Source organism: Pseudophryne corroboree, chromosome 3 (assembly GCF_028390025.1).
Source record: "Pseudophryne corroboree isolate aPseCor3 chromosome 3, aPseCor3.hap2, whole genome shotgun sequence".
In the NCBI taxonomy this organism is placed as follows: domain Eukaryota; kingdom Metazoa; phylum Chordata; class Amphibia; order Anura; family Myobatrachidae; genus Pseudophryne; species Pseudophryne corroboree.
Window position 1 is genome coordinate 408,504,565 of NC_086446.1, and position 15,067 is coordinate 408,519,631.

General features: G+C 42.8%; 1 protein-coding gene across 4 annotated transcripts in view; it reads right to left on the reverse strand.

Annotated features, from left to right (window-relative positions):
- Positions 1-3,789: 3,789 nt before the first annotated feature.
- CHD6 (chromodomain helicase DNA binding protein 6) overlaps positions 3,790-15,067 on the reverse strand; it is a 522,916-nt gene continuing 511,638 nt past the window's right edge. For all 4 annotated transcript variants that reach the window (XM_063960191.1, XM_063960189.1, XM_063960190.1 and 1 more), the window contains 2 exons: positions 14,131-14,250; positions 3,790-4,738 (listed from right to left, as the gene is read on the reverse strand). In XM_063960191.1, the coding sequence (XP_063816261.1) occupies positions 3,851-4,738; positions 14,131-14,250 (1,008 nt within the window). In that variant the 3' untranslated portion in view covers positions 3,790-3,850. The remainder of the gene's footprint in view (positions 4,739-14,130; positions 14,251-15,067) is intronic.

The following is a 15,067-nucleotide window of genomic DNA, read 5'->3' on the forward strand; positions in this document are numbered from 1 at the left end:
ACAAGAAATGCAATCAGCAGAGCCAGGTCAGCAAAGGGCACAATGGAGCTAATACTGTAGGTCTCGAATTATAAAGCTGAAAATAAATATTGCCTTGTATGTATACTATGGAGATCTATACACAATTTTAGGGGATGTTATGCATCCTTGACTATAGACTCTCTGTCACAGTTTAAGTGCTTGATTTTCAACAGCCAAATTAGAAAACAATTTACTAACATGGTACATATAGCACAAATGTGCTATATCTTCTAAAAATTAATTGTATATCTTAAATCAGCCTACAGTAACTCCTGCACTAGAACTGCTATCCGTTTTTTCCAGTTGGTTGCTGTGTAATATTTTATTGTAAAATGCATGGTGACAAGTGTAATTAAAAGCAACGTTGTGCAAAAACTAATTAACGTAAGAGTTTACAAAGCAACTGCGTGGCTGTGAGACAAATTACAACATTACACATTAACTGCAATGATTTAAAAAAATATAAGACAGCACTTATGCATTTCTGTCATTACCTACTCAAGAACAAAATCATTCTATTTGCTTTTTTGTTTCTTTTTTTTTTTTATAAGAAAAATGAATGGTTTTCAATCAATATTTATATATATATATATAATTTGCATCTATGCAACCAGACTAGTAACCATAATAAAATAGGTGAATACTTCTAAATATTAAAAAGGAAATACATAGCACTGGATATTCATGTGCTTAATTTAGGTACAGATTTTGGTTTACATTTTCGTTTAGAATACAATAGGCCAATTTACATTTAATTGGTTTGCTTTGTAGGATGGCTAATGACAAGTGGAAGAAAAAGGTTTAAAAACTATAATAATTACATTTTAACCTCTGTACTTTCACCATCACTGGTCCAGCATGGTCCTGAAGTGTTAATTTTATCATTAGTGCTGTAAGGTAGTGTGCAATACGTTCAGCAAAAAGTTACAGCTTTGGAGTGAGAAAAATGTGTGCCAGGTTAAAGCCACAGCCCCTCTCTTCTAAAATTGTGTTGATACATCAGTTTATAACTTTAACTACTCTACAGTGATATCCTACCTATTACCGTCATATATCTCTATATACTGTATTTATATAAATTTGTTTGAAGTTCGGCAACGCCTTTGTTAACTTCAAAATAAGGTGACATTTGGATCATCAAGTGCGCCTTTTAATTAAAGGAGTGTGGGTAACTGGGGGGGGTTGAATGGGAGAAAGTGCCTTATGTGTGTAAGGGTGCTTAATATTAAGGCAAGTCTTTCAAAGGTTACTTTATAGCAAGGACAGGAAATATCTGTCATTCTAGCTAGTGGCAAACTAGAACTATTATCAAACTCATCCACCTATTATGTTGTGCTAGATTGCCCATTCTTTCCATTTAGCTTGTAAAAGTCTTTGCTATAGCTACAAAGAAATAAAAAAAATAAGCAAAAATAAATGTAGTTATAAAAGGAAAAAATAAAAAAATAAATAAAAAAAACCCCCAACAATGACCTTTACCAACGTAGCAATTTACATAATAATTTTGATTCAATTTAAAGATGGGTATTTGTGATTGGGAGGTGAATACCTATTATTTTAAACTATGGGATAATTATTATTTTTTCCCCCCATATGAGGTTTTACCAATCAATAACAAAAAAACTGTGGCAAAATATATAAAGGGGGGAATCCAATTAGCAGGGGTCTTACTTAGGGAAAAGCTCTTGGATTCACGTCTGGAACTAGTCAATAAAAATAGCCTTTCCTTTAACATGCGCTAACACATTTTCTGCGAAAATGTTGAATCAATAGGGTTCTCGGCACGTTAAACATCAGAGGCTGCCTTAAATCTCAGAGTTTTCATTGCTGCTCCTGATACTGCGAGGTAAAGTCCTACTCTGTGGATTAACACGCAGGTTAATCCCAATCAGCGGCCACGGGTAATAAGCCGCGGGGTAAACCTAGATTCCCCCACAGTATTTAACTTAATTTTGAACATATTTTCAAAATGTATTTTTCAGATTATGGGTAATTTGCATACAAAAATGCCTCAAGTTTGTAACAGTCTATGATACAGTGTGGCAAAACTTCCAAATTACACCTTTGCAAGAATGAGTTAAACTTGATAATTTCACCTCACACCTTAAAGCAGTGGTGATGTGGCCAATGAAGCTTTAACTAATACGTTGCTAATAATAAAAATGCACATTGCTTTTAACATAAATGTTCGGATTTAGGGGCTAATTCATGTTTGTAAGTAACGCAAAAAAGCAGGCAACTGGGCATAACCATGTTCTACTGCAGATGGGGCAGATGTAACATGCAGAGAGATTTAGATTTGGGTGGGTGTGTTCAAACTAGAGATGTGCGGGTTCGGTTTTACTCGGGGCTCGAAACGGCATCTTATTGGATCACGGATGTCACGCGTTTTGGATAGCCAATAAGCAAAACCTGAAATACCTGAGTTAATCCGAGTAAACCGAACCCGCACATCTCTAGTACAAACTGAAATTAACTTGCACTGTAAAAATAAAGCTGACTAACATTTGTGGGCTACATGCAAAAGCAGCCAGTGTTTACCCTGCATTGAAAAAATCTAAATGTATTTGCTCCCCTTGCATGGTAACATGGTTTGTTCCAGACCCAAAGTTACTTGCTTTTTTACTTTACTAACAAACATGAAGCAGGCCCTTACTGCACGGTCTTCTTATTGCTCAAATGTACAGGGGTAAACAAAAAAAGTGTCAAACATTTTTGCTATGTCTAATCCAGCTGTATGACTTTTAACCTAAGCAGCTGGGAAAAAGACTAACACACAAACAAACAACAACAACAAAAAAAAAATGTCCACAGAATATTTTACCGTTAGCCACCACGGGCCTTCTGACAAAACAACTCATAGAACTTGCATCTTTGAATAAACATGTTGCTCAGTATTAGTTTACATAATACATTTGATTAAACTAATTAAGAAAAATACTATTCTTTTTTTTTTTTCTTTTTAAAGAAATATACATCTATTTTTCATTAAACTGTATGCCTGCTCTGATACCAAGAAAAACACAGGCAGGGGATCTAATTGTCCTGTGCTGTGGGCACTTCTAAGCTGACTCTGCTAATTGATCAGTTAATCCATAGCAGAGAGCCTTGTCTCTTGGGGAGTGCAGTTTAACCTCTTCAGTGATTTCTCTCCCCCCCCCCCCCCCCCCCTTCCCTTTGTCTAGGCTTAATTAGAGATCTAAGATCTCACAACTTCTTTTTCTGAGAACATTATTTGGATGCCAAGCTTGAATTTACTATAGAAAAATAATAATTGTTGTCCTTGTTTGATATCCCCACTTCTTTGCAGATGCTGCTTTTCATGATATCTGCAACTCTTTATTTTAGAGGATTCCGTGCAGCTGGTAAACACATACATACAAATAAAAACTGTATATTCACTAGCTCTCCATCTGAATTGTTTGTGGACAGCATCAGTTCTATTGCCTTAGCCAAAAGCCTCTCTTTGGATGAAGGGATTGCTGCTTTAAGGCCTTGTGCTACACTGTGCCTTTAAATTAAGTCAAGCGCCTCACTTTTGTAAAGGGAAAAGTTTGGAAGTGGAACAGAAATAAAAAAGTTAGTTGTATAATCCATCTATGGAATGGAAACAAAACAAAAAAAAACCCTGAAAAATATTTTTAGCTTTCCCACGACAGCCACGTATTGTGGTGTTGTCTACCATAAGAGTCAAGCTGTGACAGACATACCACGCTGAGAAAGGATAAAGGGGAAACGTTTAGGTAGAATTTACTGATGGACACTCCAGAGAGTTAGAAATATTTATGAGAGAAAGAACTCACAAGTCACAATTTCTGAGGGTAAAGTTCTAAATGGTATTGTCCGGAGTCTCTTTCAAACCAGAATTGTCCTCCTCTTTCTCAGATGCCGGTGCTTCACTTGTATCTACACAGTTCTGTCCACTGGGAGACAGTTGCTCGTGGTCCGTGGGTTCTGTAAAGGGCACAGACTCCGGTTCAGAAGTCTGGGGATCATCCTTTACCTTCTTCCTCCTCCTCCGTTGTGGTTCATGGCCACCTGAATCCGTTGAGCGGCTTGACTGAATGCCTTGTATTGCCATGCCGATGCCCGGTGACAGAAACATGGAAGGATATAGTAGACTTGAGGACATGCCAGGAATAAGGAATGGGTTAAAAGCTACAGAGCTGCTTGTAGTCACTGCAGGTTCTAACTGTTCTTTAAAGGTGGTACCTACAGCTTTATCTGGAGGTGCTGTATCTTGTGAGCTTTCTTGGCTGGTGTCTTTGTCCTCAGTAGCTTTTTCTGTGGCACCACCTTTTATTGTGCTTCCTAAAGATGTTGGCACAGAGGAGGAGATGGGAGGATTGATGATTCCACCTACACCAAACATTTGAGGCATACCAGCCATACTGGGGAGCATCATGGGCAACATACTCAATGTGTTCTTAATGTCGTCATTGGCAGACATGGTTGTGAATCCAGTAGGAAATCCCACCAGCCCAGTTAGTGGAATACCCTGCATGTTCCTCATGTTTTGCAAACCAACTATATCCATTCCAGCTATAAGGCCGTTCATAAAAAGTGGGTTCATGCCTGACGATGAGGAATCAGATCCAACCACTCCTGGGGACTTTATAAGCTCACTGCGAGGTCTCCTTCCTCTTCTCCTCGGCCCTGTGTCACGGAGAATGGGCTCTGACAATACTCTGCCAAACTTCGCTTCAGGAAGAAACCCCTGAACACAAAAAACAAGAAAAGAAAAATTACATACATTACTTAAGAATACTTGAACAGAATTATGAATTCTGATAACGTGGCAACAGTAAATAAAATACACTGAAAACAATAAATAAAATTGTATATTTACTATATATTTTAATAAGTTATGCATCATTGTTATTATTAAAAATTTTAAACCTCCTGGCTTCCTGGTCCTGCCTTTTGGCTCCCTCTCCTCCGCTCCTAGTTATACTACCTAAAGGTGACTGAAATCCCTCATAAGGAATTCTTTCAAGGCTGAATATCTCTATGAATTTGTGACTGTTTTCTATGTGTTAATACTTTAAATTAAAATGTATCTCATCTGACAGTTTTTCATTTGTGACTAGCAATTGTAAACATTATTGGTGTGATTGTATTTTATGTTTACAACATCATATGTGACATTATAGTGGCAAGATTGGATTTATCTTTTGAACTGATACTGTAATGTTATAGTATTTCTTTGGTGAGCATTACTGATACTGTAATGTTATAGTATTTCTTTGGTGAGCATTACTGATACTGTAATGTTATAGTATTTCTTTGGTGAACATTACTGATACTGTAATGTTATAGTATTTCTTTGGTGAGCATTACTGATACTGTAATGTTATAGTATTTCTTTGGTGAGCATTACTGATACTGTAATGTTATAGTATTTCTTTGGTGAGCATTACTGATACTGTAATGTTATAGTACTTCTTTGGTGCGTCAAAAAAACCCCCAAAAATGTTAAACCTCCTTAACCACTTGCCTGGAGCCGGAGCCGAGTGTATGTAACCTAGCTTGGTCACATCACATCTAGCACACTACCCACCGTGTTCCCCTGTCCTATGGATGAGGAGATCCGTTTTGCCTCTGGCTCCCTAGAGACCCAAGAGTGATGCGCAGACTTCTGACATCACTTCCGGAATCACACCCCAGAATGCCATGCAGCCGGCATTCTAGAGAGCATGCTCCGTGAAGCACAGTGTGGAGAGGGGAACTTAGTTCCTCTCCTGGTATAAGTTGGCTGATCTCTGCATGTACAGAGATCAGCTGCAGCAGGGTAGACTGATCATCAGTATCCCATGCCCCATGCTCCTCTGCATGCAGGGGAGTGGGGTATGTATGGCTATGGGGGAGGGACTCCCTTGGGGGAGATCAATAATAATTGAGGGTGTGGGAGTGATAATATTAAAGTAAAAGATGCTGGAGGGGAGAAATAATAATAATAAAAAAAAAAACCACATGGGTCACATGACCAACTGGGAACACAGCCCTTACTCTGTGGATGTCCAAAAGCCTTCATATAGGGAGAGAAGGCCCATCAAAGGCCCTGCATGGAGTATATGCCTGCACTTTCTCCTAGAGGAAGCATGATCAACCAGTAGCTCTCCACTAAAAGTCCCAGCATCCTTTGCCACAGTTCTGCTATTAGGAAATGCTAAAACTATGACACGGCATACTGGGATGTTTAGTTTCACAACAGCTGGAGAGCCACAGGTTGGGCAGGCCTGTCCTAGATACTTTTGCCTAGCAGCAATACTCACCCAAGAATCGGCCACCCTGATTCTGGTCCAGCAGATACTCTTAGCTACCATGACTAGGAAAAACCTACAGCCGGCACTGTATGAACAGTGAGACAATAGAAGGCAGCTTGTCTGCCAGTGCATAGGCTTTTGCATAACTGTCACCTAAACCATCACAAAATGGACAGATAAAGATGATGCATTAACACGCTAAAATTCCATTTAGCAACGCACCCGTGTGGCTTAGATTAGTGTTCTGATCAGTGGCGTAAATTCGCCCCAGTCGCCCGGAGGCATGATAAATGTTGGTGCCCCCCCCCCTACATACTGTATACACACACACACCCTTCATATGTAGCTATCCGGCACTCATGTTGAACAGTAGTAGCGTGCTCAGGTGCCTTTCCAAATAGTAAAATAGATACACATACAAAGTGGACGGCACTCCAAGTCAGTCATCACAATAAAATAGACAACAGCATACCATTATAGCACACCTACAGTACTCCCTCACCCAACAGCGTGTCACAATGCAGATGCTTTGGCGCAGTGGTGTGCCGATATACAGTATATATATATATATATATATATATATATATAATAAGAATTTACTTACCGATAATTCTATTTCTCATAGTCCGTAGTGGATGCTGGGAACTCCGTAAGGACCATGGGGAATAGCGGCTCCGCAGGAGACTGGGCACAAAAAGTAAAAGCTTTAGACTAGCTGGTGTGCACTGGCTCCTCCCCCTATGACCCTCCTCCAAGCCTCAGTTAAGATACTGTGCCCGGACGAGCGTACATAATAAGGAAGGATCTTGAATCCCGGGTAAGACTCATACCAGCCACACCAATCACACCGTACAACTCGTGATCTGAACCAAGTTAACAGTATGATAACCGTAGGAGCCTCTGAAAAGATGGCTTCCAACAATAAACAACCCGATTTGTTTGTAACAATAACTATATACAAGTATTGCAGACAATCCGCACTTGGGATGGGCGCCCAGCATCCACTACGGACTATGAGAAATAGAATTATCGGTAAGTAAATTCTTATTTTCTCTGACGTCCTAGTGGATGCTGGGAACTCCGTAAGGACCATGGGGATTATACCAAAGCTCCCAAACGGGCGGGAGAGTGCGGATGACTCTGCAGCACCGAATGAGAGAACTCCAGGTCCTCCTCAGCCAGGGTATCAAATTTGTAGAATTTAGCAAACGTGTTTGCCCCTGACCAAGTAGCTGCTCGGCAAAGTTGTAAAGCCGAGACCCCTCGGGCAGCCGCCCAAGATGAGCCCACCTTCCTTGTGGAATGGGCTTTTACAGATTTTGGCTGTGGCAGGCCTGCCACAGAATGTGCAAGTTGAATTGTACTACAAATCCAACGAGCAATCGTCTGCTTAGAAGCAGGAGCACCCAGCTTGTTGGGTGCATACAGTATAAACAGCGAGTCAGATTTTCTGACTCCAGCCGTCCTGGAAACATATATTTTCAGGGCCCTGACTACGTCCAGCAACTTGGAGTCCTCCAAGTCCCTAGTAGCCACAGGTACCACAATAGGTTGATTCATGTGAAACGCTGAAACCACCTTAGGGAGAAATTGAGGACGAGTCCTCAATTCCGCCCTATCCAAATGAAATATCAGGTAAGGGCTTTTATAAGATAGAGCCGCCAATTCTGATACGCGCCTGGCTGAAGCCAGGGCCAACAGCATTACCACTTTCCATGTGAGATATTTCAAATCCACTGTGGCAAGTGGTTCAAACCAATGTGATTTTAGGAACCCTAAAACTACATTGAGATCCCAAGGTGCCACTGGAGGCACAAAAGGAGGCTGTATATGCAGTACCCCTTTGACAAACGTCTGAACTTCAGGCACTGAAGCCAGTTCTTTCTGGAAGAAGATCGACAGGGCCGAAATTTGAACCTTAATGGATCCTAATTTTAGGCCCATAGACAATCCTGCTTGCAGGAAATGTAGGAAACGACCCAGTAGAAATTCCTCCGTAGGGGCCTTCTTGGCCTCACACCACGCAACATATTTTCGCCAAATGCTATGATAATGTTTTGCAGTTACATCCTTCCTGGCCTTGATCAGGGTAGGGATGACTTCATCTGGAATGCCTTTTTCCTTCAGGATCCGGCGTTCAACCGCCATGCCGTCAAACGCAGCCGCGGTAAGTCTTGGAACAGACAAGGTCCCTGCTGGAGCAGGTCCTTCCTTAGAGGTAGAGGCCACGGGTCCTCCGTGAGCATCTCTTGCAGCTCCGGGTACCAAGTTCTTCTTGGCCAATCCGGAGCCACGAGTATCGTTCTTACTCCTCTCCTTCTTATGATTCTCAGTACTTTTGGTATGAGAGGAAGAGGAGGGAACACATATACCGACTGGAACACCCACGGAGTTACCAGAGCGTCCACCGCTATTGCCTGAGGGTCCCTTGACCTGGCGCAATATCTGTCCAGTTTCTTGTTGAGACGGGACGCCATCATGTCCACCTTTGGTTTTTCCCAACGGTTTACAATCACTTGGAAGACTTCTGGATGAAGTCCCCACTCCCCCGGGTGGAGGTCGTGTCTGCTGAGGAAGTCTGCTTCCCAGTTGTCCACTCCCGGAATGAACACTGCTGACAGTGCTATCACATGATTTTCCGCCCAGCGGAGAATCCTTGCAGCTTCTGCCATTGCCCTCCTGCTTCTTGTGCCGCCCTGTCTGTTTACGTGGGCGACATCCGTGATGTTGTCCGACTGGATCAATACCGGTTGACCCTGAAGCAGAGGCCTTGCTTGACTTAGGGCATTGTAAATGGCCCTTAGCTCTAGGATATTTATGTGAAGAGACGTTTCCATGCTTGACCACAAGCCCTGGAAATTTCTTCCCTGTGTGACTGCTCCCCAGCCTCTCAGGCTGGCATCTGTGGTTACCAGCATCCAATCCTGAATGCCGAATCTGCGGCCCTCTAGAAGATGAGCCTTCTGTAACCACCACAGGAGAGATACCCTTGTCCTTGGAGATAGGGTTATCCGCTGATGCATCTGAAGATGCGATCCGGACCATTTGTCCAGCAGATCCCACTGAAAAGTTCTTGCATGGAATCTTCCGAATGGAATCGCTTCGTAAGAAGCCACCATTTTTCCCAGGACTCTCGTGCACTGATGCACTGACACTTGTCCTGGTTTTAGGAGGTTCCTGACTAGCTCGGATAACTCCCTGGCCTTCTCCTCCGGGAGAAACACCTTTTTCTGGACTGTGTCCAGAATCATCCCTAGGAACAGTAGACGTGTTGTTGGAATCAGCTGTGATTTTGGGATATTTAGAATCCACCCGTGCTGACGTAGCACTACCTGAGATAGTGCTACTCCGACCTCTAACTGTTCCCTGGACCTTGCCCTTATCAGGAGATCGTCCAAGTAAGGGATAATTAATACGCCTTTTCTTCGAAGAAGAATCATCATTTCGGCCATTACCTTGGTAAAGACCCGTGGTGCCGTGGACAATCCAAACGGCAGCGTCTGAAACTGATAATGACAGTTTTGTATCACAAACCTGAGGTACCCTTGGTGAGAAGGGTAGATTGGGACATGGAGATAAGCATCCTTGATGTCTAGAGATACCATATAGTCCCCTTCTTCCAGGTTCGCTATCACTGCTCTGAGTGACTCCATCTTGAATTTGAACCTTTTTATGTAAGTGTTCAAAGATTTTAGATTTAAAAATGGTCTCCCTGAGCCGTCCGGCTTCGGTACCACAAACAGCGTGGAATAATACCCCTTTCCCTGTTGTAGGAGGGGTACCTTGATTATCACCTGCTGGGAATACAGCTTGTGAATAGCTTCCAATACTGCCTCCCTGTCGGAGGGAGACGTTGGTAGAGCAGACTTCAGGAACCGGCGAGGGGGGAGACGTCTCGAATTCCAATTTGTACCCCTGTGATACTACCTGCAGGATCCAGGGGTCCACTTGCGAGTGAGCCCACTGCGCGCTGAAATTCTTGAGACGGCCCCTCACCGTGCCCGAGTCTGCTTGCAGAGCCCCAGCGTCATGCTGAGGACTTGGCAGAAGCGGGGGAGGGCTTCTGCTCCTGGGAAGAGGCTGCATGGTGCAGTCTTTTTCCCCTTCCTCTGCCCCGGGGCAGGAACGAGCGGCCTTTTTCCCTCTTGCCCTTATAGGGACGAAAGGACTGGGTTTGAAAAGACGGTGTCTTTTTCTGCTGAGAGGTGACCTGGGGTAAAAAGGTGGATTTTCCAGCCGTTGCTGTGGCCACCAGGTCCGATAGACCGACCCCAAATAACTCCTCCCCTTTATACGGCAATACTTCCATATGTCGTTTGGAATCCGCATCACCTGACCACTGTCGCGTCCATAACGTTCTTCTGGCAGAAATGGACATCGCACTTACTCTAGATGCCAGGGTGTAAATATCCCTCTGTGCATCTCGCATATATAGTAATGCATCCTTTAAATGCTCTATAGTTAATAATATACTGTCCCTATCCAGGGTATCAATATTTTCAGTCAGGGAATCCGACCAAGCCACTCCAGCGCTGCACATCCAGGCTGAGGCGATCGCTGGTCGCAGTATAACACCGGTATGTGTGTATATACCTTTTAAGATATTTTCCAGCCTTCTATCAGCTGGTTCCTTGAGAGCGGCCGTATCAGGAGACGGTAACGCCACTTGTTTTGATAAGCGTGTGAGCGCCTTATCTACCCTAGGGGGTGTTTCCCAACGTGCCCTAACCTCTGGCGGGAAAGGGTATAGTGCCAATAATTTATTAGAAATCAGCAGTTTTTTATCGGGGGAAACCCACGCTTTATCACACACCTCATTTAATTCATCTGACTCAGGAAAAACCACTGGTAGTTTTTTCACACCCCACATAATACCCTTTTTTGTGGTACTTGTAGTGTCAGAAATGTTCAATGCCTCCTTCATTGCCGTGATCATGTAACGTGTGGCCCTACTGGACATTACGTTTGTCTCGTCACCGTCGACACTGGATTCAGTATCCGTGTCAGGGTCTGTGTCGACCATCTGAGGTAACGGGCGTTTTAGCGCCCCTGACGGTGTCTGAGACGCCTGAACAGGCACTAATTGATTTGTCGGCTGTCTCATGTCGTCAACAGTTTTTTGCAAAGTGCTGACATTGTCACGTAATTCTTTAATTACTACCATCCAGTCAGGTGTCGACTCCCTAGGGGGTGACATCACTAACACAGGCAATTGCTCTGCTTCCACATCATTTTCCTCCTCATACATGTCGACACAATCGTACCGACACCCAGCGCACACACAGGGAATGCTCTGATAGAGGACAGGACCCCACTAGCCCTTTGGGGAGACAGAGGGAGAGTTTGCCAGCACACACCAGAGCGCTATATATATATACAGGGATAACCTTATATAAGTATTACTCCCTGTTATAGCTGCTGTATTTATATATTAGCTGCCAATAGTGCCCCCCTCTCTGTTTTACCCTGTTTCTGTAGTGCAGGACTGCAGGGGAGAGTCAGGGAGCCGTCCTTCCAGCGGAGCTGTGAAAGAAAATGGCGCTTGTGTGCTGAGGAGAAAGGCTCCGCCCCCATCACGGCGGCCTTTTCTCCCGCTTTTTTCAGGAAACTGGCAGGGGATAAATGCATCCATATAGCCCAGGAGCTATATGTGATGCATTTTTTTTAGCCATATAAGGTTTTTATATCGTTTTTATTGCGTCTCAGGGCGCTCCCCCCCAGCGCCCTGCACCCTCAGTGACCGGAGTGTGAAGTGTGCTGAGAGCAATGGCGCACAGCTGCAGTGCTGTGCGCTACCTTATTTGAAGACAGGAACGTCTTCTGCCGCCGCTTTCTCCGGACCTCTTCGCTCTTCTGGCTCTGTAAGGGGGCCGGCGGCGCGGCTCCGGGACCCATCCAGGCTGAACCTGTGATCGTCCCTCTGGAGCTAATGTCCAGTAGCCAAGAAGCCCAATCCACTCTGCAGTCAGGTGAGTTCGCTTCTTCTCCCCTTAGTCCCACGATGCAGTGAGCCTGTTGCCAGCAGGACTCACTGAAAATAAAAAACCTATTTAAACTTTTACTTCTAAGCAGCTCAGGAGAGCCACCTAGCTTGCACCCTTCTCGTTCGGGCACAAAAATCTAACTGAGGCTTGGAGGAGGGTCATAGGGGGAGGAGCCAGTGCACACCAGCTAGTCTAAAGCTTTTACTTTTTGTGCCCAGTCTCCTGCGGAGCCGCTATTCCCCATGGTCCTTACGGAGTTCCCAGCATCCACTAGGACGTCAGAGAAATATATATATAAAAAACACACAAACGCCTCTTTCACTTAAACACACACACGCCTCTCACACTCACATCTCTTACTTACACATGCCTCCTTAGCTTAAACACACACATGCCTCACACACACGCCTCTCACTTACACACACACCTCTCACACACATGCCTCTCACTTACACAAACGCCTCTCACTTACACATGCTTCCTTCACTTAAACACACAAACATGCCTCTTTCACTTATACACACACATATGCCTCTATCACACATACACACGTCTCCCTTACACGCACACATGCCTCTTTCACTTAAAAACACACACACACTCACACAAACACATGCTTCCTTCACTTACACACACACCTCACTTAAACATGCACACATAAAACACAGTGCTGCCAATATTTATTAAAGACATCCAACAGCAGCACAGGTAGAAAAAGTAACCTAGATCCCACAGATGCTGACTGAAAGGTCTAGAACACCAAATATACTGTAGGTGCAATGTTTAAATTCTGACAGGAAGTTAGGGTTTTCTTGAAAAGTATAAACTTTTATTAAGCAGAGACCCAGTCAAGTCCTCAAATACTGTTTCAGAGCTAAAACAAGTGATTGTTTAGTGCGGACAGACAGGTATCCCAGGAAAATGGGTGACAAATGAACACTCCACCTACCTTAACTGCCTATACCTTAAGTAGAGTGAACCAACAAAGATTGTTAAGACCACCTCGCGCATCAAATGGGCAATGGAAGGATTTAAACCAGTCTAAGAAGAGTTCTATTCCTAAAGTGTCCTGCCACCTTAACCCTGGCTGTGTCCCAGAGTCTGATGAGAAAGCAGCCCTGGCTCTTGCAACTTACACTGAAGAAAGTTCTGCATCTGTCAATACCTTGGGTTAAATAATCCTAGACTCTATCACTTTAATCTCTTGAAGAGAAAAATGTCTGCCATGCCTTAATGTCCACTCCACTTCATACTAACCTAACTAAATAGTTACATTCACATGAGAAAGTCACCATTCATGTTTGTAGAATGTATGAAATATCTGCTATGCTTGGACCGAATTGTTGCTCTCAGGGGTTATAGTGTAAAAGAGCAGTCGTTTTTGCTTTTGGTGGATTTCTTAAAATAACTAGCTATCAAAGAATCTTTCATCTATTTTATTAGCAGACTAGAAAATTATTACATATATATTCCTCTATTCCTTTGAAAACAAAGAATAGAGACATCATATTAGGATTAACTCATTTAACCATTTTAAATAGAACTATGGGGTACATTTACTAAGCGGTGATAAGAACGGAGAAGTGAGCCAGTGGAGAAATTTCCCCATCAACTAATCAGCAGCTCTGTATCATTTTATAGTATGCAAATTATAGATGTTACTTCAGTGCTGATTGGTTGCCATGAGCAACTTCTCCACTGGCGCACTTCTCTGCTCTTATGACTGCTTAGTAAATGTACCACTAATTCTGTTAAGATATTTATGAATACAAAAATAAATGTATGATTGGCTTTTGTGTATTACAGGCCATTTTCTTGGCAGGAAAGTATAGCTGTGGGTCATGCAGTAGTTATCATACCCTTCTTCCTGCGTCCTTGTTGATAATCGGGATTCTTTCTTCTCCAGTGAGGATGTTAACTTCCAGTTTACTAGGGTCTTTGCAACGCTGCCGTCTTGGTTTGGGTTTCTCTGAAAAACTCTACAAGACAACATGATTGTAGGAAATACACCAGCAACATATTGGTGTAACATAATAAACAGGAATCAATTATTTTGTTTTATGTAAATTAAATACTGGATTCAGCAAGTGCCTGACTGAAGTGCTTGAGGGAAGCAGATATTAAACTGCAAAAGATCTGGCTGCATTTTGCCAAAATCAGAAAACGATGCTACCCATTTTATCCAGCTTTAAATTGGCTCCATTCTCATGTAAATAATTATTTTTTAATAAAATATAAGACGTGCTTTGTCCATTTGTACATTCACAAATGAGGGCACAATCTGTACATGAGACAATTCACATGATACACAGAATGGCAGGTACTTAAATCAATTTGTTGGTCCACCACAGGTGAAGGTCAGGGAGAGGTTAATCTATACTAGAAAAAAAAAAATTCCTCCAGCATACCATAAATGGAGCAGCAAAAGAGACAAAGCCTTAGGATAATAGCAATGCAAAGATCTGTTTCATACATTTGCAAACTTATGGTAAGCTACCAGCCACGGCAAGGTGTCTCTGTTCTGAAGGCCCTATGCTACATGATAGTAGCACCTACATATTTACTTGGGGTCAAATTTATGCATTTGTAAATTGAGAGCTAACTCGTTCAGAAGCAATCCAAAATTCTCCAATATGTCACTGGATAACCATAGTCTCCATCTACTGATCCCATTGATGCCTTTCAGAAAAGTGAAACACGGAATCAAACATATTCTGCTGGAGAATTAGTGTTTTGTTTTTTTAAATTCACATGGACAAACTCATTTGAGTCTGTATATAAATTAACAGCAGAATT